Genomic DNA, 26,251 nt, shown 5'->3' on the forward strand with positions numbered 1-26,251 from the left:
TAGATAATATTCTCTACTATATATATACATATATATATATACACACACACACTCTACTATATATACTATATATATATATATATATATATGTACATACACACACACACACCCACACACACACACACACAACGTCTTCTTTATTCATCAGTTGATGGATACTTGGGCTGTTTCCATAATTTGGCTATTGTAGATAATGCTATAAATATCAGGGTGCATGCATCCCCTTGAATTAGTATTTTTGGATTCCTTGGGTAAATACCTAGTAGTACAATTGCTGGATCATAGGGTAGCTCTATTATTAACTTTTTGAAGAACCTCCATACTGTTTTTCGCAGTGGCTGCACCAATTTATATTCCCACCAACAGTGCAAGAGGGCTCTCCTTTCTCCACATCATCACCATGACATACTGTTTCCTGTGTTGTTGATTTTAGCCATTCTGACAGGTGTGAGGTGATGTCTCATTGAAGTTTTGATTTGTACTTGCCTGATGATGAGTGATGTTGAGGATGTTTTCATGGGTTTGTTGGCCATCTGGATGTCTTTTTTGCAAAAATGTCTATTGATGTCTTCTCCCAATTTTTAATTAGATTGTTTTTTTTTTGGGTGTTGAGTTGTAAAACTTCTTTATACATATTTGATATTAACTCTTTATCAGATATGTCATCTGCAAATATCTTCTCCCATTCCGTAGGTTGCCTTTTAGTTTTGTTGATTGTTTCCTTGCTGTGCAGAAACTTTTTATTTTGATGAAGTCCCAATAGTTTATTCTTGTTTTTGTTTCCCTTGCCTCAGGAGACAGATCTAGAAAGAAGTTGCTATGGCTGATGCCAAAGAGGTTACTGTCTGTGTTCTCTAGGATTTTGATGATTTCAGGTCTCACATTTAGGCCTTTAATACATTTTGAATTTATTTTTGTGTTTGGTGTAAGAAAATGGTCTAGTTTCATTCCTTTGCAAGTAACTGTCCAGTTTTCCTAACACCATTTGTTGAAGAGACTGTCTTTCTCCCATTGGATATTTTTTCCTGCTTTGTTGATGGTTAATTGACTATGTAGTTGTGGGTTCATTCTGGGTTTTCTGTTCTGTCCCATTGATCTGTGTGTCTATTTTTGTGTTAGTACCATACTGTTTTGATTACTACAGCCTTGTAATGTTCCTTAAGTCTGGAACTGTGATGCCTCTAGCTTTGCTTTTTCAAGGTTGCTTTGGCTCTTCAGGGCCTTTTGTGGTTCCATACAAATTTTAGGATTGTTTGTTCTAGTTCTTGTGAAAAAATCCTGTTGGTATTTTGATAGGGACTGCATTAAATGTGCAGATTGCTTTGGGTAGTATAGACATTTCAACAGTATTTGTTCTTCCAACTCATGAGCATGGAATGTCTTTCTATTTCTTGATGTCATCTTCAGTTTCTTTCATCAGTGTTTTATAGTTTTCAGAATACAGGTTTTTCACCTTTTTGGTCAGGATTATTCCTCTGTATCTTATGGTTTTGGGTGCAATTGTAAATGGGATTGATTCCTTAGTTTCCCTTTCTGCTGCTTCATTATTGGTTTAAAGAAATTTAACAGGGGCACCTGGGTGGCTCAGTTGTTTAAGCGTCCAACTCTTGATTTCAGTTCAGATCATGATCTCACAGTTCATGGGTTTGAGCCCCATGTTGGGCTTCACGCTGACAGTGCAGAGACTGCTTGGAATTCTCTCTCCCTCCTTTCTGCCCCTCCCTGGTGCTCTTTCTCTCTCTCTCTCTCTCAAAATAAATACATAAAGACTTAAAAAAAAAGAAATGCAACAGATTTCTGTATGTTGATTTTGTGTCCCATGACTTTACTGAATTTGTGTATCAGTTCTAGCAATGTTTTGGTGGAGTATTTCAGGTTTTCTATATAGAGTATCATGTTGTCTGTAGATAGTGAACATTTTACTTTTTTCCTTGCTGATTTAGATGCCTTTTATTTCTTTTTGGTGTCTACTTGCTGTGGCTAGGATTTCCAGTACTATGTTAATTAACTGCAGTGAGAGTGGACATGTTCTTGACCATAGAGGAAAAACTGAGAGTTTTTCCTCTTTGAGGATGATGTTAGCTTTTCATATATGACCTTTATTATGTTGATGTGTGTTCCCTCTCAACCTACTTTGTTGATGGTTTTTTATCACGAATAGATGCTGTATTTTGTCAGATGTTTTTTCTGGATCTATTGAAATGATCATATGGTTTTTATCTTTTCTTTTATTAATATGGTGTATCACATTGCTTGATTTGTAAGTATTGAACCACCCTTGCAGCCCAGGAATATATCCCACTTGATCATGGTATTTCTTTTAATGTATTGTTGGATTCAATTTACTAGGATTTTATTGAGAATTTTTGCATCCATGTTCATTAGGGATATTGGCCTGTAGTTCTCTTTTTTAGTGGAATCTTTATCTGGTTTTGGTAAGAGGATAATGCTGGCCTCATAGAATGAATTTGGAAGTTTTCTTTCCTTTTTTATTTTTTGGAATGGTTTGAGAAGAATAGGTATTAAGTCTTCCTTAAATGTTTAGTAGAATTCATCTGTGAAGTCATCTGGCACTGGACTTTTTGTTTGTTGGCAGTTTTTGATTACTGATTTATTTTCTTTGATGGTTATTGGTCTGTTCAAGTTTTCTATTTCTTCCTGTTTCAGTTTTGGTAGTTTTTATGTTTCTAAGAATTTGTGCATTTTTTTCCAGATTATCCAGATTTTTGACATATAATTTTTCATGTTCTCTTATAGTACTGTTTGTATTTCTGTGGTGTTGGTTGTTATCTTTCCTCTCTCATTTGTGATTTTATTTATTTGGGTCCTTTCTCTTTTCTTTTTGAGAAGTCTGGCCAGGGGTTTATCAATTTTGTTAATTCTTTCAAAGAGTCAGCTCCTGGTTTCATGAACCTGTTTTATTATTTATTTTGTTTTAGTTTCTATACCATTTATCTTTTCTCTAATCTTATTTCCCTTCTTATGCTGGCTTTAGGCTTCATTTATTGTTCTTTTTCTAGGTCCTTTGAGTGTAAGGTTAGGTTGTTTATTTGAGATTTTTCTCGCTTCTTGAGGTAGACCTGTATTGCTACATACTTCCCTCTTAGAACCACTTTTGCTGCATCACAAAAGTTTTAGACCAACGTGTTTTCATCTTCATTTGCTTCCATATATTTTTTTATTTCTTCTTTGATTTCCTGGTTGACCAATTCATTCTTTAGTAGCATGTTGTTTAATCTCCATGTATTTGTTGTCTTTCCAATTTTTTTTCTTGCGGTTGACCTCTAGTTTCATAGTGTTGTGATCAGAAAACATGCATGGTATGATCTTAGTGTATTTGTACTTGCTGAGACCTGTTTTATGACTTATTATGTGATCTATTCTGGAGAATGTCTAATGTGCACTCAAAAAGAATGTGTATTCTGCTGCTTTAGGATGAAATGTTCTAAATATATCTGTTAAGTCCATCTGGTCCAGTGTGTCATTCAAAGCTATTGTTTCCTTGTTGATTTTCTGTTTAGGTGATCTGTCCATTGATGTAAGTGGGGTGTTAAAGTCCCCTATTATTATTGTATTATTATTAATTAGTTCCTTTATTTTTGTTATTGTCTTATATATTGGGGTGCTCCCAATATTGGGAGAATAAATACTTACAATTATTATATCTTCTTGTTGGATTATCCCCTTTATGATTATATAGTATCCTTGTCTCTTGTTATAGTCTTTGTTTTAAAATCTGTTTTGTCCAAAATATGAATTGCTACTCTGGCTTTCTTTTGACATCCATTTGCATGGTAAATATTTCTCCATCCCCTCACTTTTAATATGCAGGGTGGCTTTATATCTAAAATGTGTCTCTTGTAAGCAGCATATAGATGGGTCTTTTTTTTTTTTTTTATCCATTCTGTCACTCTGTGTCTTTTGATTGGAGTGTTTAGTTTATTTAAATTCAAAGTAATTTTTTTATTTTTTTAATTTTTTAAAAATGTTTATTTATTTTTGAGACAGAGAGAGACAGAGCATGAATGGGGGAGGGTCAGAGAGAGAGGGAGACACAGAATCCTAAGCAGGCTCCAGGCTCTGAGCTGTCACTATCAGCACAGAGCCCAACGCAGGGCTTGAACTCACAGACTGTGAGATCATGAAACTGAGCTGAAGTTGGACGCTCAACAGACTGAGCCACCCAGGCGCCCCTCAAAGTAATTTTTGATAGATATATACTTATTGCCATTTTATTACTTGTTTTGTCATTGTATCTGGAGATTTTCTCTGATCCTTTCTTGTCTTTGTCACTTTTGGTCCTTCTTTTCCACTCAGAGTCCCCTTTTAATATTTCTTGCAGGGCTGGTTTAGTGGTCACAGACTTCTTTAGTTTTTGTCTGTCTGAGAAACTCTTTATCTCTCTTTCTGCTCTGAATGGTAGCCTTGCTGGATGGAGTGTTGTTGGCTACAGATTTTTCCCAATAAGCATGTTGAATATATCATGGTCTGCCAAGTTTCTGAGGACAGATCTGTAGCTAGCTTTATGGGTCTTCCCTTACAAGTTGAGGACTTTCTGGGGTGCCTGGGTGGCTCAGTCGGTTAAGCGTCCGACTTCAGCTCAGGTCACGATCTCGCGGTCCATGGGTTCGAGCCCCGCATCGGGCTCTGGGCTGATGGCTCAGAGCCTGGAGCCTGCTTCTGATTCTGTGTCTCCCTCTCTCTCTGCCCCTCCCCCATTCATGCTCTCTCTCTGTCTCAAAAAATAAATAAACGTTAAAAAAAAATTAAAAAAAAAAACAAGTTGAAGACTTTCTTTCTTGCTGCTTTTAGGATTTTTCTTTCTCACTATATTTTGCAAATTTAATTATAATAGGTCTTGGTGTTGGCCTGCTTTTGTTGATTTTGATGGGAGTTCTCTGTGCCTCCTTGATCTCGATGTCTGTTTCCTTCCCTAGATTAGGAAAGTTTTCAGCTTTCATTTCTTCAAAAAAAAATGTCTGCCCCCTTTTCTCTCTCCTCTTCTTCTGGGACTCCTATAATACAAATGTTAATGTTATTGTATTTGATGGAGTCACACTTAGTTCCCTAAGTCTATTGCTATGTTTCATAATTCTTTCTCACCTTTGTTCAGCTTCATTATTTTCCATTATTTTGTCTTCTAAGTCACCAATTCATTCCTCTGCCTCTTCCAGTCTGCTGTTCATTGCATTAAGCCTGTTTCCAATCTTGAGTATTGAGTTCTTCATCTCTGGTTGATTCCTTTTTAAGTCTGTTATCTCTGTGGTCAGGGTCTCACTGATGTTTTCTATTCTTTCTCAAGCCCAGTGAGTATCCTTAGGATTGTTGCTTTACATTCTCCATCAGGCATGTTACTTATATCTTATAAGGCATGTTACTTATATATGTTCCACTTAGATCTCTGGCCATGGACTTACCTTATTCTTGCATTTGGGATAAATTCCTCCATTGTTGCATTTTGTCTAAGTCTCTGCCTTATTCATAAGAGATTTTAAATAGAGAAACATGGGGAAAGTACCAGTGTTCCCCAGCCCAAGTTAGATTCTGAACATATCTCCTGGTGTCAGTGCAGGAGACATTGCCAGACCCTGCCTGAGAGGGTTTGTGTTAGAGTCAGGTCTGGGGAAGAAAGGGGCCCATTCTCCAGCCTTATTAGGTTTCCACTCCTTCCTTTGTTAACATTTCCCCCCACAGTCTTCCTTGGTTCAGAGGAGGTCCTCTGAGATGGGAATGGCCCTAGCTTCCCCTGGTGTCATATGAAGTCAAGTTGTTTGGTGACCAGAGTTTTAGGGAGACCTGAACTCCCCTTTCAAAAGATAGGTCACTGTTAAATAAGCCCCAAACATAGCTCTTAGCATGTTGCTGTTGACATTAAAGGGGCCATGGCTGTTTGAAAATGCTGAATTTTCAAATACTAAGCAAGACAACATTTTTGTCTGAAGTAGCTCTTACCACTTATGTCAGCAAAAAGCCACTTTGGGCCAGGCCAGTGGGTGGAGACGAGGTGCCATGGCATATACTTGGTTCTGTTGCTATCTGGGAGCCCTCATTAATGTAGTGAACAGGAGACAGAGGTATCAGCAGTGAGGCAGACCCAGGTATGGACAGACCTGACCTGGGGGAAGGCTTCAGCAAACCCCTGATGTGTGGTTGATTCTGCCCTTCAGGTTGATTTCAGCTTTAGGTCCAGATGGTGTGAAGATATAACCAGAGACCACAGGTCTCCATATCTTTGGGGCAGGCCTGGCATCTCAGTCATTCATTCCTGAGCCCCCAGCAAGGGTGTCATCCCTTGCTGTTACCCCAGTGCAGCTGGACACTGCTGGGAGTATGCGCACCACCTGAACTTGAATTCCACACCCTTTCCTTGCCAGGTTGTGAAGCGTCTTCCAAAAACTCGGTCTGGAAAAGTCATGCGGAGGCTCCTGAGGAAGATAATTACAGGAAGAGCTCAGGATCTGGGAGATACCACCACCTTGGAGGACCCCCATGTCATCATGGAAATCCTGAAGGTCTACCAGAAGTACAAAGACAAACAAACTGCTGCTCAGTGATGGGCTTTGGCTGAGACCCAGTGCCCATGCCCCTAACTGTCCTTCCAGAATGTAGCTCTCAGATTGGCTCATTTCCTACTGTCCCAGAAGCATTCCTCTCCTAGAGTGTAATCCACACTGCCCAAATGTGAAGTCTGTGCTAAGCCTGCCTTCTTTCCGCTGAGTACCCATGAAGAGATACTATTAGATATGCTTAGCATTTGTTTCCCTTGTCCTGAATTTGGTTTCCTGGGATGAAAAGTCATTGTCATCTCCATTTCTCTGTCACCTCCAGACAGCACAGGAAGGTGAGGTGTGCCTGCTCAGAGAACCAGAAGCAATCATATTTTTTCCCCCAGATGTACTAGATACAAAAGGCAGAAATTTTATTTTTATACTTTTATATTTTGGAAGAATGAGCAGATATACACATGTAGTGTGCAGATTTACTTATACACATTCTTCGTAACATTTAGAGTTATGAAAATATCCTTTTGTGCCTTTGCTCATGGGGAAATGTGGAGAGGGTCAGAGGATGCCTTTTTAATGTTGGCATGCTGGGAATCTGAATTTGAAATGTTTGTACCTCTGTCTAAATATAGCTATCTTGAGAACTTTCAAGCTTGTAGCATCCTTGTTTTGTTGTATATTTCTATTTACCCTGGCTTATGTATAATGAAACCTAACTTCTAAAAGTGATGGTATGAACGTGCTCCAATTTTAGTTCTAGACCCACTCATATATTCTGTTTCTCTAAGCTGTGATGTGGAAAGCTTCCCCTTTCCACCTCAAATACCTCTTGGTAGAAGGTCAGCATGCTCCAAATATGTACGGATGTTCGGGGAAGCCCATGAAAACTCAGGTGACTTGTTTGGCCAGGACTGAATCCTTGAAAACTGCCTATCCTTCATTCTGTGGTTGGTGTGGGAAGAACCACAGAGGTCCAAGGATGAGACTTAGAACTCTGAATCAGGTCTCTCTCTTTTTCTTAAGAATGCCTTAAGCCATCTGAACATTAGCAAGATGACATAAACCTTTAGGTTTGCAAAGTGTTTATTAGCCAAGCACAAGAGGGCCAGTGGCGTGGAACACAGGTGAAGGCAGCCTGCTGAGCTGGGTCCTTGGGAACAGGGAAAGGTTTCCTTATCTTTACCCCACATTTTATGTGCCTTGCAGCTGTGTAGGTGTTCAAGGGGTGTCTGGGGTACTGAACACCTACTGTGGGTCATAGTTGTGCTGGCTTCTCTCTGATTAGGCAAGTATGCCTGTGACACCAACAGGGTGGCCATTGGCTGTGGCCCACAGAAATAGAGTGATGGTCTGTTCTCTGTTGCTAAGTAACAAGCGGTGCTTAGCAACAGAGAACCATGCACTTGGACCTGTCACATGTGTGGTAGACTTGGCAGACTAGTTATGGTGCTATTTATGAAATGGCTTGGGTATAAACTCGGACAGTGACCAGGATAGTTCAAATAAAGTTTATTTTGTTCATTCTCTTCCTTCTGTTGTGATGTTTTTGATCAAATAATGCTATTGTTATTGCTGAATATAATCCCAAGGACAAAACTGAAAGGGCCTAGTCATTCAAAAGAGAACACTTAAAAAAAAAATCCATTGGGGAGGAAATCCTTTACAGGGAGGAAATACACACTAAGAGCTTACCTATCTTCCACTCTTATTTGGTAAACCTATCTGTGTCTAGATTGCTGTGCTATCCAATACACTAGTTATACATAGCTATTTAGGCATAAGTAAAAAAATATATACAGAATAGAGCAGAATACAATAAAATATTCAGTTCCTCAGTGGCAGTAGCCATAGTTCACATGCTCAGTAGCCACGTGGCAAATAGCTACTGGATTGGACAGCATGGACAAGAACATTTCCACCTTCACACAAGGTTCTGGTGGTGGGCACTGATTTGGAGCACAGATGAGGACAGGGAAGCAAAAAGAATCTCATTGTCAAAGACTGCCTCTGTGAAAAGCACAGGCTTGCCTGAGAGAGACGTCCCATTACTCAGGTTTGTCCTTTCTTTAGATGTGGGTGGATGAGGTTTCTATGAACTGGGGACATGGGGGGTGGGAGGTGAAAGGCCCTGACCCAACTGTCTCCTAAGAAAGCTGGACCAAAGCAGGAACTGGGAATGGCTGTTCCTAGGAACAGTGCTTGTTCTTGTGCTCTGGAGTTTGGGGGGCAGGGAGGCTGGGAGTATTCCCAGGGGCCTCAGCCAGGCACTGAATGCACGGGGGAAAGACACATTTTTGCACCCCAGGTTGCAGTGGGAAGTCACGGCAGGATCCCTCTTTTGCAGGAATAATCTATGGCCACAGACAGGATGCAGAGATGAGCTACAGTAGGATTTTGGCTGCCCTGAGGCAGGGCCTGTCTGAGAACAGAAGGGCACAGGAAAAATGGAGCCCGGGAGATAGATGTGCAGAGGCTGGTCAAGCTGTACCACATCTGCCCTGACCCCAGATGTCACTTTTTGCTTTGGATTTTCTATCAGAACTGAGATGTCCTAGCAAAAACCGAGTCAGGACCACTAAGAAGCAGAGAGTAGAGAAGGCAGCTACAGTGAAAGCAGAGAGGAGACATCTGTAGGTGTGGAAACAGAGACAGGGTTGGACTGGGATCCAGAGACAGCTAATCTTGGCATTACGTGCGTCTCCAGGCCAGCATGAAATTGGTAATAACAATAAACCCAAAGGGAAATTCTATTCAGATTCAGAAAAAAAGCAGTATGCGTTACCTTTGAAGAATAATTCTCATTTAGAGTAGCTAAAACAAAATGAAAAGTTGTGCTTCAAGGGAAAATTCAGCTTTCCAACATAATTAATTCCCAAAGGGAAAATGTCCCTATTAAGTCTAGAAACAGAAAAATCACAGCTAATGTTCATGACAGCAGTTATCTAAAGATCAGTCCTGAGCTGATTCAGGCTCATGCTCATTCCAGGTTCACCCACAGCAGTGAGTTCATAGAAAAGCAAGGGGAATGTGAATTCTCACCCAGTCTCCCTGGCCTGACTTGAGAGAGGAGATCTGGCCATGGAATGAACCTGAGCCATCAATCCTTGCAGAGCTGACTTGCACACACTGCGCCAGCCGCCCTCAGGATACCCAATGTCAGGAGCACAGCAGCAATGCTTATACTGTTGGGCACTGTGTGCAAGGAGGCCCTAAGCAGGTCACCCCATCTCCTCCTCTCATTTCACTTCAGGGCAGAGCTGGGGTGTGGATGGAGCTGGTCTAACTCCACCCTTGACCCCCAAGTTCAAACCAAAGGTGGTGTGGTCCCTTCTTGCGAGAGCTTTGAAGACTATCAACGGCATTTTAGTTTTATTATTTTATTACTTTTTTAAGGCACCTTACTGTTGACCTCTGAGTAGCTCTATCTTTGATAGCGGGGAGAAGCCTAAATCCAGACCGAGAGGAAGCTTTCCAGGAGACAGTGCTTTTGGAGGGGTGGTAATGCCAATTTGAGTTTTAGTGATCTTTAACTGGAGTTATGTAAGGTTTCCCTTCATCACTGTTTGGGAATTTTGCTGCATAACAGGATTAAACCAAGTAAATACACAATTTCTCCACCTGTGAATACCAAGTCTTTAGTTTTTGCAGTATTACTTTTTGGTTGACTTGTTTTATTTGTCCTGCTTGGGCTCTGTAGGGCTTCTTGGTCCATCTTAATGGCTTGTTGTCCATCTTAATCAGTTCCAGAAATATTTCAATCATTATCTGTTCATATGTAGTTTTTGCCTATTTGGTCTCCATTTTTGAAGATCGTTAACTTCCCATATGTTGGGACCTCTCACATTCTATTTTCTAGTTCTCTTACTGCCTTCATCTCCATGGTCCTGAAGCAGAAACTGAGATGAGGGCCTGCGTGCAGGTGATTTGCTTAGGAATGTGATTCCAGGGACACGTGTGAGGAATGAGGTTGTGAAACAGGGAAGGAGGGAAACCAACGCAAGCAGACTCACGTCGGGCCAGCCAGCGCTGTGAACCACTGCTCCATCTCACATGACTCAGTAGGACTCTTACTGGTGTGTCTTTGAACCAACTGAGAACCAGCTGTCTGAAACGTGGCATGGCCTCCCAACTTTCTCCAGAACTTGCAGATGCTGTTGGGAAAAAGTGGCTCCCAGCAGTGGCCTCACCTCCCTGAGCCTCTGTTTTCCCTGGCCCAGTAATTCCTTACCACGCTCAGGCTCTCTGGTGTTGGTATGCAAGTGTTGTAAATGTTTTGCTCATCATTATCCCCATGGAGAGTGTGAGTCTCAATTACTCAATCTGTTTTCACATGAGGAGGAAGTCTTGCATAATGTCCCTAAAATGTGACAGATTCTGGTTTCCAACATACATTTCATCTAAACGTTTCACATAAGTTAGTGAGGCCTTTCCATATTACTCTGTACTTCTTTTCTCCCTTCCAGTGTCACATGACTATCTCCCCATCAGTAGACGGTGACCCATCTTCTTCTTTGTAATGGGTGCATGTAGCAAACCACTGAATTTAAGCATTTATTTAACCATTATGAATGGATATGCAAGGTGATTACAAGTTGTCTACATTAGAAACAAGACTTAAGTGGAATCCATGTATATCTTTACACCATGTAATCAATCAAATGTGCTTGGCTATCGCAACGGTGTGAATGTTTGTGTCCCTTCAAATTCATATGTTGAAATACTCATCTCCAAGTTGATGGTATCACAGGAGGTTGTGGGGCCTTTGGTAGGTGGTTATAAGAGGTTATAAGAGCAGAGCCTTCATGAATGGAATCAGTGCACTTCTAAAAGAGGACACAGAGAGCTCCTTTGCTCCTTCCATCATGTGGGGACACAGCGATGACAAGATGGTGACCTCTGAACCAGGAGGAAAGTTCTCGCCAGACACCAAATCTGTTTGCACCTCGATCTTTCACTTCAGCCTCCAGAGCTGTGAGAAATAAATTTGTGTTGTTTATAACCCTCCAGTCTATGGTGTTTTGTTATAGCAGCCTGAACAGAGTCAGTTAACTGCCAACCTACAAATTTGGTTTTTTTTGTGAATATGGTCCACGAATACAGAGTGTGCAGAGAATCTTATGTGGTGAATCTTATGTAGTGTAGGTGAGAAATGTACACAAATAGGAGGACCAATGTAATATAAATAAATAAAACCTGGCAAAAGGTTATCTTCACCCCAAAGCTTAAAAAGCTGGAAATTACTCATATGGTGTGTTATCAATCAGTCAACAGCTGTAGAGATAGGTAGTAGCCAGTGATAAAATGCCATACAATAATTTTCAGACCATGACTTTTCTAGTCATTCCCTTTTTCCTAAAACATTTCCCTAGAGGGTTGCAGTTACTACTTAATATAACCTTTAAGATTTGTCTCTGTATGGGACTTAGATTCAGAAGTAGCTTTTATGATTTGGTCATGTGAAAATATTTTGTATAACTTTCATACTCCAGGCACAAGAAAGACATTTGATGAAATTCTCTTCCATTATATGTTTTGGAAGCAACTTCTTGTGTTAACATTTTTCTAAACTGTTGGGTTGGATGGACATTTTTGCTTTTTTGAGTTCAAGTAATTAAGACACTGATAAAAATAAATTCACTTTTCTCTCAAAAGTGGATCTAAGCCAGCTGCATGCTGATTGCTACTCCAAGTTGTGGATTCTTGGGTCCAGAGGGCTTTCAAAGTCAGGTCCCCACTTGGGTCTGTGTTCATGATGGGCTGCTGGCTGCAGAGCATGCGGTGGTCCCCGGGGAAAGTTTCCAGGGACTGGTGCCAGGCTCACCTGGATGCCTGCTTGATGACAACACAGATTCCTGTCTCAGAATTGTTAAGCCTGAATCTCAGGAGGCGGGGGTTGGGGAATCTGGACTTTTAATAATTCTGCATAGTCAACTATGCCCTAGTGACCAGCTTTCAGAGACCACTGAATAATCCCAACACTTAATGTATTTCTGTTTCCATTTAAGAAAGTGACCTGCAGAAAGAGAGCTTTCAAACTAGGCAATAGCTTTTTAAAAAAAAATGTTTGTTTGTTTACTTGTTGAGAGAGAGGGAGACAGTTGGGGGATGGGGCAGGGAGAGAATCCCCAGCAGGCTCTGCATAGTCAGCCCAGTGCGGGGGCTCAATCTCATGAACCATGAGATCATGACCTGAGCCGAAATCAAGAGTCAGATGCTTAACCAAGTGAGCCACCCAGGCACCCCTAGGCAATAGCTTTATTTTTTAAATAATTTTTTTGGATGAAACATAACATATATAGAAGGGTGTATAAAACATGTACAGCTTAACAAACTGACATGAAACAAAACCCAGGTAACTTCCACTGAGGTCACGATAGGAAACACTGCCAGCATGTCAGAGCCTCTCTCCTCCCATTCCTGACCACAGTCTGTGTTCCCACCAATAAATCACAGCCCCTCAGGGTCCCAGACAAGAGGAGGGGTGTTTTGTCAGGGTTTTGCCAAATCCCTGCAGCCTCTTTCAGCCCAGAGCTGCCTCTCAGATGTTCCTGCAGGCAGGCAGTTCTTCAGGATCTGAATGCAAATTGGTAAAAGGGGTGATTCTTTTTGTCTCTTAATCATAGGGACACTGGACTCAGACCCCTGTCCCCTCTACCTCCCTAAAATGGAATACTATACATATTTCTCTATTTCTTATTTCCTCTCTAAGCAGTGATGCTCAACTTGACTTTTGAAAGTACCTAGAGAGCTTTCAAAACTCCCCATGCCCAAGCCACACCCTAGACCAATTTAATCATAACTTCTGGGGTGGGGCACAAGCATTGGAGTTTTTTTAACTTTTTATTTTAGAGAGCGAGTGCAAGTGTGGGAGAGGGGCAGAGGGAGAGAGGGGGAGGGGGGGGAGAGAGAGAGAGAGAGAGAGAGAGAGAGAGAGAGAGAGAGAGAGAGAATCCTAAGCAGGCTCCATGTTCAGTGTGGAGCCCAATGCAGGCCTCGATCCCACGACCCTGGGATCATGACCTGAGCCAAAATCAATTGGTTGAGTGGGATGCTCAACCAATGCAGGCATCACCATATTTTAAAGCTTCCCAGATGGTTCTAATGTGCAGCCAAAGTTGAGAACCACTGTCTTGAAGCTCAGCACTCTGGGGCAAAATAATTCACTGGGGACCCACTGAGGCACTGAGCCACTGCTGCCTAGAATCAGCTTTATTTTTACCTTCATTTTATGCCTTTGAGCCCAGCTGTTGACACTGTGAAGGCCACACTCTGATTATGGCATCTGACTACTAGGATGGTCCTCCTGGCACAGGTGATTTAAGGGGAAGCAAGCTGAGAGAGCAGTACTATGGGGCAGAAAGGGGAAGAAGAAGCAGTCATCTGCTTGGTGTTGTCTCTGGTGTGTGGACCCTGGGCAAAGAGTAGAACAAGAAAATGCCCTTGAGAAAGTGTAACTACTTAAAATCAGTGGGTAAGTTCAGGAATCCTTTTTCTCAGTGAATTTGTAAATGCCCTGTGTTCAGGGCTCACTTCCCTGCAAGGACTTTAGGAGCTTGGTGACGCTTACGGGAATGAAAGCAAACGTGTTCACAGCCTATGTCTGCAGCCACACCCTGATAAACAATGCAAATAATACCCAAACACCAAGACCCCGATCTTCCCACTCACATTCAGTTAGTGGACTTTATTCACAGTTTAGAGTCAACTGCTTCCATCTACCACCCCCACACAAACAGTAACCCCCACTCCCTGCCCTCTTACCCACTGTGCAGTGTACGTGCATCTACAGTCTCCTTCCTCTCTTGAAGGTAAGCTCCCTGAGGGCAGGATCCACCTGTAAATTACCAGTGCCTAGAGTACTGCCTAACACATGACATGGCAAGTGCTTAGTATCTGTTGAATGAATAGACATCACACTTGCCTAGCTGGTAGCTGGTATGTGTCAAGAATGGCTCTTTGTCTTGCAGAGTGAAGACACACACTCTGGAATTTTCTGGTGGAATGAGGGGAAGGTGCCACTGTGAAAGAATGGCACAGGCCTGTGAAGAACACAGCCCGTTTTGACCAAACCCTGTGGCTGCCTATGGGACAAAAAAACCCCTCCTGCCGGCTGTCTTGGTTTACGAGTATTGGAGATGGGAATCATTTTGTTCTCACCCTGCTCTCTGGAGGGAAAAAAGTGGGAAGAAAAAAAAAGAAGTCTCTATTTCAACACTCTTTTGCTTGGTTGCTGGGATTCCTCTTCTCCTTATCATAAGGATATGGGGAAAGTAGGGGACACCACCAAACTTGTTCCCAGCCAGTCATGCCAGAGGCAAACTGTGACCCTCCAAGAGTACCACTTTGAGGGTTCCATCACTATGGCCTTTGCTAAACGTGAAGCTGAATTCCTGCCTGCACCAGCCTTTATTCCAAATAGCACAGGAGCTGATTAGTGCCCCTGACATCTGCACGATAGGGTACCAACCACGGCCAAAGAGGTGACAAGCCAGAGGCAAAAATCCGACTCTAAATAAACTGAGAAAGAGAAAAGGGAAGAAAGCTATGGCTGCCTGTCCTAGAACATTAACAAACTGCTAAGTACCAAGGAGTTTAGAAAACCTGTTGGAATAGTTGGCCTGCCAACTTCTCTTGCAAATAGGGTGGGATTTTCTAACGTTTATTTATTTTTGAGAGAGAGAAAGAGACAGAGTGCGAGTGGGAGAGGGGCAGAGAGAGAGGGAGACACAGAATCCAAGGCAGGCTCCAGGCTCTGAGCTGTTAGTAGTCAGAACAGAACCCAACACAGGGCTTGAACCCACGAACCACAAGATCATGACCTGCGCCCAAGTTGAACGCTTAACTGACTGAGCCACCCAGGCGCCCGCAGGGTGGGATTTTCTTAGTAAGAGCCACCAACTGGGTAACTCTGTCTAGTCTCCTTGCTCTTGCAGACCCAAACTTCTGCCAAGCAGCCTTCTGGATGCACAGACATATTTTGGGCTGATTTCTTTCCCAAAGAAGGACGTCATCTCCGCCAATCATATATCTCTTTATTCTTGAGAGTCAAGGAAACATTTAACTCTTTTATTTGAATATTTTTAAAGTTTATTTATTTTGAGAAAGAGCAAGCATGAGTCGGGAGGGGCTCAGACAGAGAGTCCCCAAGCAGGCTCATGTGGAGCTTGACACAGGTCTTAAGATCATGACTTGACCTGAAACCAAGAGTTGGATGCTTAACCGACTGAGTCACCCAGGAGCCATACACTTACAAGTATGCATATGTTTGCTCAAAAAGGCAGAGTAGAAATTGCCTAAGGGAAATAATTAGTTGCTTTCAAGAAATGATTTCTGGGTGTAATGAAACATGATTAACAAGTGACCTGTGCCAAAAAGGAAATGTCAGTGTTAAGATTCCCAAAGAACAATGGGACAGATGAGCTACTTGTCAACAGAAATAATAACAATGAATGTCCATGTCCATGCAGACACTGGTGAATGTCTTTCCTACTGAGCACCATTTCCTATCAAGTCTGGGTCGACCTTAAGAATCTTCCTCTAATGAGGAAGATTAGATTAGTGTAATTAGATTAGATTAATTAGTGTAATTAAGGGAGTTTTCTCCAGTCAAGTTATTTATAATCCTTACCTCTTCCCCTACCTGCTTCTCATTGGAGCAGACATCACTCAATGTGCTGTCCTGTCCTGCTCACGTAGTCCTGCCGCCTAGTTCCCTCTCTCGTTCCTCCTGAACGTTCAGTGGAACGTGGGATTTTGTCCTCTAACACAGCACCAGGCTTGGGCACCTCACCAAAGTTGGGAACATTAGAGTCTTAATTCAGGAATTTGGACTTGGGACAAAGAGACTGTAGTTAGTTGGTGGGATTCCTGAAATGGGAAGTCATGGAGAACTGGGCTTGAGGCAATAGTTTTCTGCCATGGACATGTCCATGCAGAGAATGTGTGTCAGATGGAACGCATTCAGGTGCAAGCACAAACTGCTCACATGCATGAGGGGTTGTTTTCCTCATGTAATCTGAAAGCCCAGGTGTAGGTGGTTGCTGGCAGAGGCGAGCAGCCTAGGGTTTCTGTTCTCAGACTGCTGTCGTTTAGACCTCAAGGTGTTTTCCCATGGTCATAAGACACTACTGTCACTCTAAGCACAACTCTGGGGTTCAGAGCAGAAGAAAGGGCAAGGCCTATCTCTCCCTTTTATCAGAAAAGCAAAAACTTTTCCTAGAGGTCAAAAGAAACCCTAGATTTCTTTATCTCAAGTTCAGAATCTAGCCTAGGACCACCTTAGCTTTAAGAGCTGGAAAAGTAACAATGTATCCAGCTGTAGTAGAGGGCAGCAAAAAAGAAGGGAGGCCGTCAAATAACAGGGCTTGCCCCAGAAACATGCAGGGACCAAGAGACAAAATGTGGTGAGGCCCCAGGGAAGATGAGAGGAACATTGTTCCTGTTTTTCCAGGCCCTTGTTCCATTGCCTGTGAGGTTTGGCTGTACTTTCTGTGATGGTATTCTGTGAGATATCCCCATATCCTTCCAATAGATCCCTCCCTCATCTTATGTGGGCTTTTGTGGATGTCTGTGCCTGGCACCTGCATGATCTCTAAGATGATTTTTCTACAGTGAACAAGTTATTCTACATTCTCTAACTTTACACTTTCCTGCCCGAGCTGACACCAGAGCTTCCTATCACAATACAAGTTAGCTTGAAGCCCTGTTTAGGGCAGGCCATTCTTTCTCTCCCCTGGATTCAGGGCAGGGAGAAGGGCTCTGTCTATTGCTGCTCTTCTTTACCCCTTTGAGATGGTTTGTCTTCCTTGATTACTCATAACCTTGAAGTCTGCCCTGATTGTCATCCCCTTATCGACCAATCCATGGGCACTCCATACTTTTGGCCTGTTTCTTGTCCTCTTCCATCCCCTCAACCTGCCCATTAGAATGTTACTTATCCAAGGCCTGGTTCACAAATCGCCTCGTCCGTGAAACCTTCTCTGGGCATTGCTACCTGATGGCACTTGTTCCTTGTGGCCCCCAAGGCATCATGCAGTTCTTCCATGACACTGTTTTATATTAGTTATTAGGCTTATCTCCCCTCTGAGATTATAACATGTCTGCATGTTGGCTCACCTTATTTCACCTTCGTTTTGTCACAGCACTTGGCTGAGCACCTGGAAGGCTCTCAGCAGATATCTGTGAAAGAAATGGAAACAGTATGGGATTCGGAAAAAGCACTGGACTGGAAATAGGGAGTATTTCTAGTTTAAGCTGTGAGGCATACAATTGGCTGCTTGCCCAGCATCACTGCCTCTCCTTCCATGCTGGCAGAACCCTGATTTATTGAAATCAATTGCCCTCCATGTGGGCCAAAGTTTCAATGGAAGTGGGCCTCATCCCCAGTCTCAGGGTGCAAAGAGGGTAGCTTCTGGTTGGTCTAACCCAGTGGTTCTCAACCAGGGGCTATTTTGTCTCCCAGGGGACACTTGGAAATGTCTGGAGACATTACTGATTAGCATCACTAGGTGGGATGCTATTGGCATCTGGTGGGTGGAGGCCAGGGATGCTGCAAAACATCCTGCAATGCACAGGAGAGCTTCTCCCTGCCACCCCCAACAAAGAATTATCTGGCCCAAATGTCAGTGGTGCTGAAGTTGAGAAACTTGGTCTAACCAATTATAGGGGTCCTATTTCCCTGCTGATAACTGGGTGGCAGCTAGGCTGGAGCCTGGGGGGAGAACTGAAGCCACAAACATCAATGTGGACCTCACCATGACTTGCAAACAGAAAAACGGTACTAAACTGTGCTGCCCACTCAAAAACAAGCATTAAATTCAGACCATTTAACTAATTTAGCTCATTCAGACCATTTGCTCCAAGATAAGACAAGCTGACCTCCCAATAACTCCACATGGACTCCACATGGACTCATGTGTTCCAGATAAGACCACTGACTCCTCCAATGACTCTCCTAGTTTATAAATTTTGACCCATCTCTGCCAAGACTATCTGTTACTAATACCAGCCCTAACCCTCACATGGATGCTTCCATAACTCCCCCCTTTTAAGAAGCCTCACAGGTCCTCTGGTGAATTCCTTTGCTGTAGCAAGTTCAATAAACTTAACTTATTATTATTATTACTTTTTTTTTTTTTTACAATTCTGTTCCTGGCTGTTTTTTGTTGGTGGTCCTTACCGCTGGGCATGAAATACAAATAAATCTAATGCAATGAGCTAAGTACTATAATTGGGCATGTTCAAAGTGTCTTAGACATAAAGATGTTCTGCTTGAGAAATTAGGAGAAGGGTTTTCAGCAGAGAATTAGAAATAGCAAGCAATGCTGAGTATCTGAAAGACAGGATTCAGAACCGGAGGGATAGTCCAGACAGGCAGGAAGGGGCCAGGTCATGCAGTGCTGTTTAAATTATCCTTGATACAACAGCTATGCCAGTTGTATTGGAGAGGGAATGAAATAAAATACTTCCCAGGCCTTAACTATATCCCTGGCAGTCCTGGAATCCCTGAACTGGATTTATATATACTCATTTCCCTTATGCTGGCTCTTGGTTTCTTTTTTTTTTCAACGTTTTTTTTTTTTTTTTTTTTTACTTATTTTTAGGACAGAGAGAGACAGAGCATGAACGGGGGAGGGGCAGAGAGAGAGGGAGACACAGAATCGGAAACAGGCTCCAGGCTCCGAGCCATCAGCCCAGAGCCTGACGCGGGGCTCGAACTCACGGACCGCGAGGTCGTGACCTGGCTGAAGTCGGCCGCTTAACCGACTGCGCCACCCAGGCGCCCCTCTTGGTTTCTTATTAAACAGTCATGTGGGATTCTAGTGCCTAAGAAAGATAATTGCATGTTTGATCAGGGAAACCTTCAAGTGCAATAAGGAGATTCCTTTTTTTTTTTTTTTTTTTTTAAGTTTATTTTGAGAGAGTAAGAGAGTGCAAGAGCACATGAGGGGAGGAGAGGCAGAGAGAGAGAGGGAGAGAGAATCCCAAGCAGGCTCCCTGCTGTCAGCACACAGCCCAACAGGGGGCTCAAACCCACAAGATCATGGCCTGAGCTGAAATCAAGTGAGATGCTTAATTGAGCCACCCAGGCACCCTGGAAATTAATTCTTTAATACTTCATCCTGAACATGCCTTTTCTAGAGATGATGCACAGTAACAGGACTTGGCTTCCTCTGATTGGAAATCCTGTTTTTCCCCCAAATCCAATCCTTTCTCAGCTCCTTCATGTGTCAAATGCTCTCACAAGATCATATTATTCTTTTCTAGTTCAATTATTACATTTCACATTTTACATTTATCTTTATGATGACCTGATTTAAGTCATCTCTCATTAGTTTACCTTCAGTGAGGGGACTTGTCTATGGTTTGCTCGTCACCTCCCAGCACCTAGAAATATACCTAGTTGACTAAAATACTGCTAACGAACAAACTGAAGATTGCTTCCTGCTTTCTTAAACCTTATTTGTTGCAATTAATGATAGCTTCTATTTATACCCCACTTTAACTTTTTTATTTAGACAAATTCTGATTTTATTCACATTAAATCATGTTAAAGGGACTAAAATAAAAACAGGCATAGCTGTGCTTAGCAATGCCCATTATGAGTAATGCACACGTGAAAAAGCCTAAACTTACAAAACAATAATTTTCAAAATTCCTCTTCTTTTGTCATTCTAAAGTCACTCTGCTTCTACTCTTGCTATATTGAGGGACTCTTAAAACAGTAATGTCACTTTCTTGGCCTGTTCTGCAAATCCTCTGACCAATCATTTAATTACTTTCCCCCTCTTCATCAAAGAAATGCAAGGTGTACACAGCTTAATGGGTTTCCCATTCTGTCTATCATTATCCACAACTTAGTGTATGCTACCTCAGATACATATACTTACAGCATGGACAAAACAATATGTATTAGTTAACGTGATTTTTGCAGTGTATTAAGTGAAAACACCTGCACGTTCCGTCAATGGACTATTCTACCCAGTGGTTCTATTAAGTATAGACCTGGGATAAGGTCTCTAGTTGCATATATTCTACTTATGACTATGTCAGCCCCACTTTTACTTCTAAGGGTAACTCTTTCACAAACTTTATCAAATGTTCTGTTAACAAAAAGATTTAATACTCAATGTCCATAATCCAAAGGGCGGCATATTTGTCCCAAATTTTCCCCTCAAGTGGGTGTTTGTAATAAAAGGTAATATAAATTTCAGGCGGGCGTTACTTGCACTCGTGTCCCTCCCAAAATACGAACTTGTTATTTTTTTAACCCGCTTATATGAGCCAGGGTCTTTGTCACTTCACAAGAAGCGCCAACTTCTACCGACCCAAAAGGCCAACACCTAAGTCCAGCACCGCCTATGTGCACTACTCTGAGCATAACGTTTCCTGCCTCCCCACCGCCTGCAATGAAAACACAGGAAGCGCAGACGCTGAGCTGGGCGACCCCGGGGTTAGGCTACGCGCGTCCCGATGCCTCTAAGGCGTCCGCACTGGGCCGGGACCCGTTTCGGAGCCCCGCACCCCGCGCCAGGTACGTGACCCCAGACCTGCCCCACTCACTAGTCATGGCGGAGAGGAACCTCTGACCTTCGCGCCGGAGGCCCCGCGCGCTAGCTCCCGGAAGGGGCGGTGGTCGTAACGTCACATCCGCGCGCTGTCGGGTGAGGGGCGTGGCCGAGGGCGGTGCGGCGGGATTGGGCAAGTGCTGAGCTCTCGTTGCTGTCTCCCGGGTTGTAGCGGGGCTGGGAACCGTGGCGCTCGCACCATGAGCGAGGCGGACGGGCTACGGCAGCGCCGGCCGCTGCGGCCACAGGTCGTCACGGACGATGGCCAGGTCCCCGAGGCCAAGGACGGCAGGTAGGCCGGGACGTGGGCCTACGTGGGCCGCGAATGGCTGGGTCGACCCTCCTAACCAACAGGACAGCAATAACAGCAGTTGGGTAAATGCGTTGCCAAGCGGGGTGCAGGTGCCATTCCAGTTAATTCCTCTGGCTAAATTCATTTTACAGGGCAGGAAACAGGCCCTGGCCAAGGAAATGCACCTGCCGCCTTCTTGAGGCTTTGGTGCATTCTGCTTCCAATCTCAGCATTGTTTCCCGGCTCTCGGGGTCTCAAGACCGCCTTGCTTCCCATCTGCCCCTTTCTTCGTCTCAATCTCACCCTAACTTCTAGAGCAGTTGCTTCCTCGCCTTTCCCTCAGCCCCCCTCCTCCTCCTCCGCCCTGTTCTTCTTGCTGGCTTACCTGATCCCCGGGGGAGAGCCATCTGGCCAGGGTCCAAGGTCTTCCCTGTCCCCGGCTCGCTCTGTCCGGAGGGAAGGTCCGAAATGCTCAGGTCGCACCTCGTGTTCCAGCGTAGAGCTGGCCTCTGCACCTGCCCACCTCTCTCTGCGTGGTCACCAGCCTTTACCGTGGTTTTCAGGGAAAAGTGGAGAACAGAAGTGACATTTAATGTTAAGCAAATTTTGTGAGAATTCAAGCTTGCAGATTTTTTCCTGTTAGGGACGAAGAAGCATAGGAAACTAGTTGATGCCTACCTAATAAAGAAATCTCAGATTTTTGGCCTTTGCTTCTCCCAACCTTCCAGAATTTAAGCACACTATTTTGTTAGCTAAAAACTGAAGCATGGCCCTTAAACATCTATTTACATATATAATACTTAAGCTTCTCTTTTTAATTTTGTCTCCTGAGGCTCGTAACTTTGAATTTTTAGGGAGAACCAAGAGGCTTCATGTAGACCAACCTCAAAGTTGTGGAACTGATTGAATTCTAAGTTGATGGAGATATTTAGTGGAAATATCAGTATGTCAAAGGGTGTGGTGCATACTGAATGAGGGCCAGTTTTTGTGGGGAAAGACTGAATTTATTCACTGATAATAAGAGGACCACATTTGAAGGAGAGCTATAGCAGAGACAAGTGTTTTGACTCTAGAAAGGCAAATGGCAGAGAAGAGATTTTGGTTATTTTTGACTCCCGGTGCCTGTGGAAAGGTCAGGAGTATGCTGAATAAACTCAGAGGTTTCCACGGATGCAGGACTTTCAATGCTAACCCTGGGCAAACCAGGACAAGTTGGTCACTCTACTTATTGTGGATATTGTGAAGTCATGGTCTGCTGATGACAGAGGAGCTTTTTAGAGTTAACATGCAAGGATTGGCAGTGCTTTACGGCAGAAACCATGAAAACGAGATTTGCTTCATACTTGCTATATGAGAAATGAAAGAGCAGCTGGCCCTGAGTTTACTTTGAGGTGCAGTGTGTTGAAAACCAGGGCATGTAGCATCTGCAGGCACTTGTGGGATGGGCCCATCTCACCTGGGCTCCTCTGAACACTCCTGACCTCAGGACAGAGGGGCAGAATTAAATTGTTTTTCAGTTTCTCTGGGATTTCTGACTTAGTGGCAGGATAAATTGGGTGTTCCAGAATCATCATCTGCTGCTCATCTTTTCCACTGTGCCTTTTACAAAACTATGTTTATTTAAGAAATTTTCTTGACTTCCCTGTCCATGAACGTTGTTCTTATTTTCCTGTGTTTCCTTCTTTCTCTTATCTATTTGATCCCATTGCCATATATCTGTAATGATCTTTTTTCAAAATGAGTTCTCACCTTCTTCCTTACATTTAGTATTGTATATTATAGAGTTATAGTTGTTTTTCTAAATTTTCTCATTGTCTTCTTGATTTACCTTAAAAATTTAGGATTCACCAAAAGACAGGGAAGCATTGTGTATTGTGGGTGACGTAAAGGAAACCGAAGGAAATAGAAATCTGACAACTATAGAATAAACTTTAGATGTGCTAAACAGGAAAAAAAAAAAACCTTGAATAATGTGTTATTCAATTAACAGAAATAGGACAGTAGATTTTAGTGGAAGGGATGCCTAGTGATACCTTAGCTAGTCTCCTGACTCTTGACATAAAAATGTGATGTTAGCTCTGATTGCTAAGGTCATTGAGATCTATGTGAGTGAAGTGATTTATATAACATTAGAGTAATGAAGTCAAAAGAGAAGCAGAAATGAATGAATGAGGATAGCACTGGCAGCTGGACAAGGATTGAGAAGCATATTTTTAAAATTATGCTTTGGAAATAAGGTTTTATACCAAAGCTCTTGAATTTCTGTACTTAAGCTATAATGGGGAATGTGGTCATTAAATCCTTTTATTCAGTTTGGAATATAGATGAACTAAGCACTTGAACAATACTGGAGCAAGCTGATAATTATTTGGCATTAGTTTCCCCGTATGCTTTAGAAACTCTATCAGAATGATTGTAACACTGAAACTATTCCTCCTCTTTTGGAACATAGTTCAGTCTGGAAGAGAGAATAGCTGCTTAATGTCTTTATGTAACTGTTAAGGACTGAAGAGTGAATACATTGAAATTTAACAACTGCTTTTTCAATAAACTTCTAAAGGATTTTAGGCTAATTAAAAATCTCTACTACATTCATTTTTCTTTCTTTTTTTTTTTTCCCAACGTTTTTTATTTATTTTTGGGACAGAGAGAGACAGAGCATGAACGGGGGAGGGGCAGAGAGAGAGGGAGACACAGAATCGGAAACAGGCTCCAGGCTCCGAGCCATCAGCCCAGAGCCTGATGCGGGGCTCGAACTCATAGACCGCGAGATCGTGACCTGGCTGAAGTCGGACGCTTAACCAACTGCGCCACCCAGGCGCCCCATCATTTTTCTTTTTAAGACTGAGGAACAAGGGAGGCAGGGTGGAGAGACAGATGTGGCCATCATAAAGTCATGGACATGAGGAGTCAGGAATCCACGATTTCTTCTCAGCCCTTCCCCCTGAGTGTGTGTTTCAAATGGCTCTTTTAACTTGTTTCTTATTATTTTCAATGCTAAAATGAAGACATCTATGGTCCAGGAGCCCCAGTTTAAAGTAATGTGGACACCAACAAATTCAAGGTGCAGTCGGTTAAAAGACTAGGCTGGCTGCTATTTGACTTTCTCAGATTCCACGGGTCACCTTGACACCTGGGCCTCTGATGCCCCACAGATTTGTGGCTAATAGGTTTTCCACAAAATCACAAGTTGTTTTTGATCTCATGGAATCATCAGTCCATGAATGATGCCTTGCCCTGATGTTGGAGAACATCTTTCAGGTTTGCCTGGTGAAATTATAGAGGATTTTGCAAATCATGGATGAACCAATAGTAGTTGCCAAATCCTGTTGTATCACCATGATTGTTCTATTTCCCTTAGAAATGTTGGAAATTTCAGGGTGCAGGTGTCTTCAAGGAGGTGAGCATCACTCTGGGGTTTTCTAAGAGATTGGGCAAACAAATTGATTTCCCAAACTGCCCCTGGAACGGAAGTTGCCAGCCTTCCTGGATGTGTCAACACAGATTGGGAAAGAGAGTATTGTGGGAACATGTGCACATTTGTCAGTGAAAATGGATAGAAATAAATGGAGTGTCCTTTATTTAATAAGGCAGATGTGCAGAGGCAGGGGGCAGACATGGAGGAAAGGCAGAATTATAGGTGAATGTGAGTTTGCAGGAATGAACCTTGGGCTAAAATAAATGGGTACAGAAGCCCCATTGCCACACAGTCACAGACTCAGATGCTGCCAGGGGAGCAGCATTCCTGCTACCTACCATTTAGGGAGTGCTTTTATTTTTATTTTTTATTTTAGAGAGACAGAGTGGGGGAGAGGGGCGGAAGGAGAGAGAGAGAAAATCTTAAGCAGGCTCTATATGAGTGTGGAGCCCAATGCAGGGCTCAATCCCATGACCCTGGGATCATGACCTGAGCCAAAATCAAGAGTCAGATGCATATCCGACTGAGCCAGCCAGACACCCCAGTGCTTTAGATGTTCCAGGCCCTGGCCTTAGCACTGCACATATAGTGGTCATTTTGTTTGTGGTAGAGTCTGTAGCAGGTGTGGGGCTGGGAGAAGAAAAGAATGTGTGATTGTCTGAAGAGTGGAAAGCCCTGTGCACCTGTCCTGCAGCCTTAGGTTTCATAGATCTCTTTTTTCCAGAGAAGCTGGAAACCCAGATTTTTATGTAAAGTCATCTTATTTTTCAGTTATGGCAATTAAAGCCATTTTGTGGAATGATGTTTATGGTTTAAACTAGAGCTTTGCTTTGAGTTCTGGCACCACTTTTTTTTTTTTTTTTTTTGAGAGAGCAAGTGAGAGAGCACATGCGCGTGAGAGTGGGAACCTGTGGGGTGTGTGGGGGAGGGGGAGAGGGAGAAAGAATCTTAATCCGGCTCCATACCCATCACAGATGGGCACCACATTTAATTTATTGGGGAATTTTGACAAACTCTGAAACAACCAGGAAAGTTCTGCAATCCCTACCATCTGAGGAACTCCTGCAGGACTGGGGATGCTTTGCCCAAGGATGGTGGTGTGATCTTGGGTGTCTGGGAGGTCAAGGGTTTGCTGCCCCTGAAGGCACACAGCTGGGCCCAGTCAGTGCAAGCAGAGATGAAGTGTGTTTCGCAGAACATATTGTGTGAGGTGACCTGAGGAGCCAATGTCCCACAAGTAAAAGAAGTAGGGAAGTGCTCTATGTTGTAGCCTTCATGGACATTCATCCTGCATGCCAGCGGGCACTTCCCCGACCTTCAGGGCACTGTGGGATCTGCCCCTGGCTGTGGGCCTGACCTGTTCCAGCAGCTTCCCCTCAATGCTTGCCTTGGTCATTCTGTCTGTGTGGTCAAGGTTTGGGAATGGGGGCTTAAAGTTAACCCCTTAAAGCATGTATTCTTTATTCATGCC

General features: G+C 43.1%; 2 protein-coding genes and 2 long non-coding RNA genes across 9 annotated transcripts in view; 2 read left to right on the top strand and 2 right to left on the bottom strand.

Moving 5' to 3' along the window:
- The window catches only part of ACSS1 (acyl-CoA synthetase short chain family member 1), a 61,281-nt gene extending 54,127 nt beyond the window's left edge, over positions 1-7,154 (top strand). For all 4 annotated transcript variants that reach the window (XM_058684684.1, XM_058684682.1, XM_058684685.1 and 1 more), the window contains one exon: positions 6,375-7,154. In XM_058684684.1, the coding sequence (XP_058540667.1) occupies positions 6,375-6,554 (180 nt within the window). In that variant the 3' untranslated portion in view covers positions 6,555-7,154. The remainder of the gene's footprint in view (positions 1-6,374) is intronic.
- LOC131485327 (uncharacterized) lies at positions 1,206-6,461 on the bottom strand. The gene is made up of 2 exons (XR_009248777.1): positions 5,104-6,461; positions 1,206-5,015 (listed from the first exon to the last, which is right to left on the bottom strand). It is a non-coding gene; the product is annotated as an uncharacterized LOC131485327 (long non-coding RNA).
- A 3,887-nt stretch (positions 7,155-11,041) lies between the features above and the next one.
- Positions 11,042-21,133, bottom strand: LOC131485324 (uncharacterized). Of its 3 annotated transcripts, none has more exons than XR_009248775.1 (3): positions 21,066-21,133; positions 16,144-17,681; positions 11,042-11,472 (listed from the first exon to the last, which is right to left on the bottom strand). It is a non-coding gene; the product is annotated as an uncharacterized LOC131485324 (long non-coding RNA). The 3 variants fall into 3 exon arrangements; XR_009248773.1 differs by having other exon boundaries at positions 16,132-17,681; XR_009248774.1 differs by lacking the exon at positions 11,042-11,472 and adding an exon at positions 13,410-13,913 and having other exon boundaries at positions 16,132-17,681.
- Positions 21,134-21,191: 58 nt separating this feature from the next.
- The window catches only part of APMAP (adipocyte plasma membrane associated protein), a 35,994-nt gene continuing 30,934 nt past the window's right edge, over positions 21,192-26,251 (top strand). The window contains exon 1 of the mRNA XM_058684686.1: positions 21,192-21,362. Coding sequence (XP_058540669.1) covers positions 21,271-21,362 — 92 coding nt within the window. The 5' untranslated portion in view covers positions 21,192-21,270. The remainder of the gene's footprint in view (positions 21,363-26,251) is intronic.

The sequence above is a fragment of the Neofelis nebulosa genome, chromosome 9 (genome assembly GCF_028018385.1).
Source record: "Neofelis nebulosa isolate mNeoNeb1 chromosome 9, mNeoNeb1.pri, whole genome shotgun sequence".
Classification (NCBI taxonomy): Eukaryota; Metazoa; Chordata; class Mammalia; order Carnivora; family Felidae; genus Neofelis; species Neofelis nebulosa.